Source organism: Rhinolophus sinicus, chromosome 14 (genome assembly GCF_057876585.1).
Source record: "Rhinolophus sinicus isolate RSI-liver-muscle chromosome 14, RSI-T2T, whole genome shotgun sequence".
Lineage (NCBI taxonomy): Eukaryota > Metazoa > Chordata > Mammalia > Chiroptera > Rhinolophidae > Rhinolophus > Rhinolophus sinicus.
Window position 1 is genome coordinate 182,967,331 of NC_142514.1, and position 6,000 is coordinate 182,973,330.

General features: G+C 56.9%; 1 protein-coding gene across 1 annotated transcript in view; it reads left to right on the top strand.

The window, feature by feature from the left end:
- The window catches only part of OVOL1 (ovo like transcriptional repressor 1), an 11,067-nt gene extending 5,373 nt beyond the window's left edge, over window positions 1–5,694 (top strand). Inside the window, exons 3-5 of the mRNA XM_074336706.2 lie at window positions 1,323–1,540; window positions 3,248–3,437; window positions 3,676–5,694. Of these exons, the coding sequence (XP_074192807.2) occupies window positions 1,323–1,540; window positions 3,248–3,437; window positions 3,676–3,971 (704 nt within the window). The 3' untranslated portion in view covers window positions 3,972–5,694. The remainder of the gene's footprint in view (window positions 1–1,322; window positions 1,541–3,247; window positions 3,438–3,675) is intronic.
- The last annotated feature ends 306 nt before the right edge of the window (window positions 5,695–6,000 follow it).

Genomic DNA, 6,000 nt, shown 5'->3' on the forward strand with positions numbered 1-6,000 from the left:
TTTGGGCGGCGGGCTGGCACATTCTTCCCCTGTCAGACCTTTGTTGTGTTTTGAGGGGGCGAGCGCTGGGGCCTCTCCCGAAACTTCGGTGCTTTCATATTCACCCTTCCTCCATTAAGATGTACCCTGCTTTCCCCCACATCCCTTCGGTCCACCTCAGGCCTCGCCAATGTCCTGGGAGAGGAGATGAGGGCAGCAGCCCTCCTGCCCTGGGGCCTGGACCACTGTCATATGGGCTATGAGTGGCAGGGTACAGAGGCTCTTGTCAAGGGTCTGAGACCCTAACTCACCCTTCTAATTCCCTCTCCCTGAAACTCACTCATCCTTTCTTTCTGGGCCCTCTTGATTTTTCCTTCTGAGCCTTAGAAACTGTTCCTAGCTTATGGGTTTTAATTTTAAGTACAGAGTGTAGCCTTTTGGAAGAAAAATCCTGACTGAACTGAAATATTAGGTTGCTTGCCCCAGCTGTCAGCTTTGAAACTTCTCTCTCTAGTCAGAACTCGAGCCAAGCCTCCCCGGCCCCGTTTAGTGTGAGGTGTCTGTCGTGGGGAGCGGTCATGTCAAAGGCTGCCAGGTATCGGTGCCGCAGAGGGCGGGAGCCCAGCCCTCACTGGGCCTCAGCGAGCGGTCCCTGCTGTGGGGGAGGGTTGCGTAACAGCCGGGCAGGCTGCCCAGGAGACTGTTACGTAGCATCCACCTGCTGCTCCCTGCTCCACCCCACCTGGCCTGTTTGCCTGCCAAGCTGGGCCAGCGGGAGTGGAGAGCCTGGAGCCCTAATGGGCTACAACAGCAGGGGCTCACCAGTCTGGGGAGCGGGGGCAAGGAGCACCCAATCCCCCAAAGCCAGCAGCTGAATCTGCCTGGAGCAGAGGCCCAGAGCGGCCCAGGCCACCAGGGACCCTTCTGGGGCAGGGATGAGTCCCTGGGCCCAAGGCCTCCAGTGGTGCCCTTTGTCCCCGCAGGAGCGTGGATGAGGCCTGGAATCCAGAGGGACTGGCCCAGGTGGGGCAGGCAGACAACTCTGGAGGGATAATTGGCAGGGCAGGTTCCGTCCTCCCAGTTCCGCTAAGACACAAATTACTCAGCGGGCAGACCTGTGGGTCGTGGCGCTTGGCTGGCGTCACCTGTAATTACCTTAATGGGGCAGGAGGGAGGTGCAGCTTGTAGTGGGCTGGGGGGGGCCCTGCTATGCCACATGCCTGCAAGGGGAGGGATGGAGGCTCCAGGTTCCAGCCAGCTCATTGCCAGGGAACGTTTCCGAAATCCCACTGGATCCTCTTTTCTCCACCAAGCCCCTCATCTGGCTGTTCTTCTCTCTTCAGTCAGCCTGGGCTTCTGCCCACCACAGCGTTACCTGGAGCCAGAGCCGTCGATAGCTGAACCCCCTTCTTGCCCCCTGGCTTTGGACATGAGCCTTCGGGACTCGAGCTATAGTGTGGCCTCCGGGCCCTGTGTGGTGGCCCAGCTGCCCTCTGAAGACATGGGCCACTTGACAGACCCTCAGAGCAGAGACCACAGCTTCCTGCGCCCCAAGATTAAGGTACGGACCCTCACGCTGTCTCTGAGGACCAGAGACATATGTATAGCCCTGTGTGCCGCCAGGAGATATGGCACAAATGAGACCTAGGCAGAGACTGGCCTTGGATCTGGGTCCAGGTTTCTGCAGAGAAATGAACCTTACTGGGGCATAGACAAGGGCTGGAAAAAAAGAGAAGTGGGTCTACAGTGAGAATGTCATACACTGGGAAGAAGCAGTGAGGGTCAAAAGACATTTAACCCTTTGGAGCCTGTTCCGGGGGTTGTTTAGTTTCGTTTCTGGCCTGAAGGAGAGACACCCCTTTACACTGAAGTCCTAGGAAAGCCAGGGAGACATGAGGCCAGCTCAGCACCTTCTCCTGGGCCCCTGTCTGGACTGCATCGAGAGTGAGGGCTGGAGTCTGCTCGGTGGCTAACTGCCCCTTGAGGCACGTGCCCGGGGCGGGGGTCTGCACTTGGCCCATCAGCATTCAAGGCCTTGCACGGGGGGTGGGCAGGCCTGGCGAGCACTCTGCTGTGCTCAGCAGTGGAGGCAGTAAGTTGTGCACCAGGCAACAGAAGTGCCCCTGCTTTCGAGGAGTGCACAAATAGCAGGGCTGTCCCTGGCTGGGTCTGCATTCTGGAAAGCTCCAGGACCTGGAGGCACCTGCCGGCAGTGACCTAGTGGAAGGGTTCTCATGGCACTAGCCTACGTGCCAAAAGTCTGGAGAAAACTGGCAGTGGAATGTTGTCCCTTCCTGTTACCTGCAGAGGCCAAGTGTGTGTTGTAATGAGGGGAACCACCGAGACGTGTGCCGGGCAGTTGGCCGGAGAGCCAGCAGTGCCCCTGACCCTATTTGCACCCTTCCTCTCACCCCTTGGGCCTCAGTGGGGAGGGAGGGCGTGGGGAGAGAACAGAGAGCACAGGACAGCAAATGTGTGAAGTGAGTCCTGACCCAAAAGTCTTGACCAGCTGGCAACAAGGGACATTTACCGCAGTACAGAGGAGGTGGCACGGTGTGACAGGGTGCACCTGGTGCCCAGGGAGCTCAGGAGGAGTTGCCAGCGACAGGGCCACCCACAGAGCACAAGCAACCTCAGAACAGAACAGAGGTGAGCTTCGAGAACACATCTCCACTTCTGAATAGATTGGAGAGTTTCCATAATCACAGAAGAAAAACATGAATCAGCAAGAGTCATCAGGTGGTGGAGGGCCTCACACCGTACCCATCAGGCCTGGCTCAGGTGAAACCAGGGGGCTGGGTTGGCCCTGAGAGGACTGCAGGCTCCCAGTGGTGGCCTCAGCCTGGGAAGGCTGCCCCAGAGACCGTGTCAGGAGCGCTTCCCACTGCCCTAAGGTGTAGAAGGAGAACGGAGGCAGAGACTGCAGGGAAAGATCTGGGCTCAGTGAAGGGAGAACTTTCTAGCAAGTAGAGTTGCTGACGATGAATCGGGCTGTTTCTACAGTGAGTTGGCTGCCCAGCTCCAGGAAAGAAGGGGCTGGGTGGTGGTGACCTTGATAGGGGACTTGGGAACCCAGCAGGAGGCTGGCCACTGACCCAAAGGTTCCTTCCAGCCTGGCCACCGCTGATCTCTGTGAGCCAAAGGCCCAGAGATGTGGCCCCTGGGGTGGACACCGCTTTCCTGGGGCCTGGCGTTTGTGTCCTCCCGATCTGCCACCCTGTAGTCCCAACTCAGGGATGTCTGTCACAAACACTGTCCTCACCCACAGGTGACCCTGGGGGACAGCCCCAGTGGAGACCTCTTCACCTGCCATATCTGCCAGAAGGCCTTCACCTACCAGCGCATGCTGAATCGTCACATGAAGTGTCACAACGACGTCAAGAGGCACCTCTGCACCTACTGTGGGAAGGGTTTCAATGACACCTTCGACCTGAAGAGACATGTCCGCACCCACACTGGTGAGAGGAGCCCTGTGGTTGGGCGCCTGGCTGAGGCCACCGGGGAACCTGCACAAGGCCTGCTTTTTGGGTGACGGGTGGCCTGGGAGGGGTACCTTGGAGCTCAGGGCAGAAGGCCTCCTCAGTTCACCAGTGAGGTCACGTGGGGCATTGCAGGCGGCCTGGCCCTTCTGTGTCCGGGAAGCCGCTGACAGGCTCCCTGTCAGGCTCCTGACGCCCAGCCCTGTCCTCCCCGCAGGCGTGCGGCCCTACAAATGCAGCCTGTGTGACAAGGCCTTCACACAGCGCTGCTCTCTCGAGTCTCATCTCAAGAAGATACACGGTGTGCAGCAGAAGTACGCGTACAAGGAGCGGCGGGCCAAGCTATACGTGTGCGAGGAGTGTGGCTGCACATCCGAGAGCCAGGAGGGCCACGTCTTGCACCTGAAGGAGCAGCATCCTGACAGCCCGCTGCTGCGCAAGACCTCCAAGAAGGTGGCCGTGGCCCTGCAGAACACCGTCACCTCCCTGCTGCAAGGCAACCACCACCTCTGAGTGGCAGCGCTCCAGCCGAGCGCGACCACCCTGCCACCTGGCCAGCCCACTCACCTGCAGCCTCTTGCTGGAACATTGGTGATCAGGACCAGCGCCCCCGGGCGCCCATGCTCACTCAGGCCCCAAACTGACCTCTGCTCACATTTGCACTTTTGTACGATGGGCAGAGGCCGTTCCGAGCCTGCGCAGACATGCGGAAGTCCTGGGCAGGGGGCAGGCCAGGACTGCCTGCAATTTGAAGCAGCACACCCAGAGACAGGACTTCCTTCCCAGGGGGGTTTCATGGGGTGAGCCTGTCACCTTCCGCCTTGAGCACAGGGGCAGGGGCTGACGATGGACAGAAGAGCCAGGAGCGCTGGCACAGAGCACCCTGCAACATGGTGGCGGAGGAGCTGGCAGCAGCCCACCTGGCAGTGCTTCCAACGCTCAGGGCTAAGGGAGCTCTGCCCTCCCACAGGGAGAGGCACACGGGTGCACAGCTGTAGACCTGTGTGGGCACACACATGGCAGGCCTTTCCACGTATCACCTCACTTTTAAGAAATCAACTACAAGGTGCCAAGGAGGTTTTATTTCCTTTTTTTAAAGATGACAAATGTATAGATATTAATATATTTTTGGTGCCTATGGCGACTATTTTTAAGAGAGGATGGAGCTGGCTTATCTCCCTCCCCATGTGGTTCTATTTATCCTGGACATTTCACACCTCCTCTGGGCCTTGGCTCTGGGGTGGCTGCTCCGACCCACACCGTCCTTCGTACCTCCTGAGATATTTAACCTAAGCCTGCCTGGAGGATGCACTGCCCTTCCTGTTCTTCCCCTTCTGCTGCGATAGCTCATCACACCTTCTGCTCTTCTCTCCCACATCCTTTTGATGCAAGCCTCGGGGTTACCGAGGGCATCTTTGTCTACTAATAACAGACCTTTTGTGGAACAACTCACCATTCTGGAGGTCGAGGGCTTTAGGGGTAAGCCAGGTGGGGTGGTGAATCTTTGAGAGGCTCAGAGGCCATGGCCTGAAGTACTGAGAGGAACACGGGGTGAGGCTGCAAGATCTGTTCTTTTTCTAGTTGAGTCAAAAACCCGAAGTCAGCAGCAAGCAATTGGGACAGAATAATAACCCCACACATCAGAAACCTGTAGAGAGAGGACAGTATTAGACCGTCAACAAGTTACATTTGTAGCCTCAGTGGACTGTTTTCCAAATGGCAAAGCTGAGTCTCAGGCACCTAAGGCTCTCCTTAGAGTCACCATCTTAGGGCTGGTTGGTACCATCCTAGGGACTCGGCCAGGCTCTCTTGGCTTGGCTGGGTTTCCTGCTAATAACAGGAAAGGGGTGTGTGTCAAAGGGGAGAGATGGGCCGGGGTTGGAGCCAGGCTGCTGAAGAATGAGAAGGCAAATTCAAAAGAGGTCCACAGAACACAGCGGCGGGCCACCCTGGAAGAGCGGCGTGGGCACAGCCACCGGCGAAGGGCCAGGAGCCTCTCAGACTTCCCTCCGAATGCGGATAATTGTTTCGGAAGACTTGTTTTACTTCACCTTAGAGTGTGTGGGAGCTGCTGTATTCTGGAAGTTATCTAGCATAAAATAACAGTATCTGGAAGCTCTGTTTACATTCCTGTATCCCTGTGTTTGTTGCTAATCTGAGGAAGTCACAAGGCTCTGTGTTGTCTATTTTATTTTATAACTTTCCCCCTAACTATTAAAATCAAAGAAACTATGAAGTTCTGTGTTTCTGCTTTTTTGTCTTATAGGCCTCTTTTTCCACTTGCACGAAAACGAATCAAAACAATTGATGCTTTCTGTTCAAAGCTTTACCGTGTCTGGTTACCAGTGAGCCTCAAGTCAAGACAAGAACCCAACCCAGACGGATCAAGTGGCCTGCCCAGGGTCTTGGTAGTCAATGCCTGCTGACCCTGGACCACGTGCTCTACTCTCAGCAGCGGCAGTGGGGCCTCCCCCGAGCTCTCTCCACAGGCTGGTGCAGAAACTCAGGGTCCAGTCTTGGCTTCTTTTTCCAGCACCCTGCC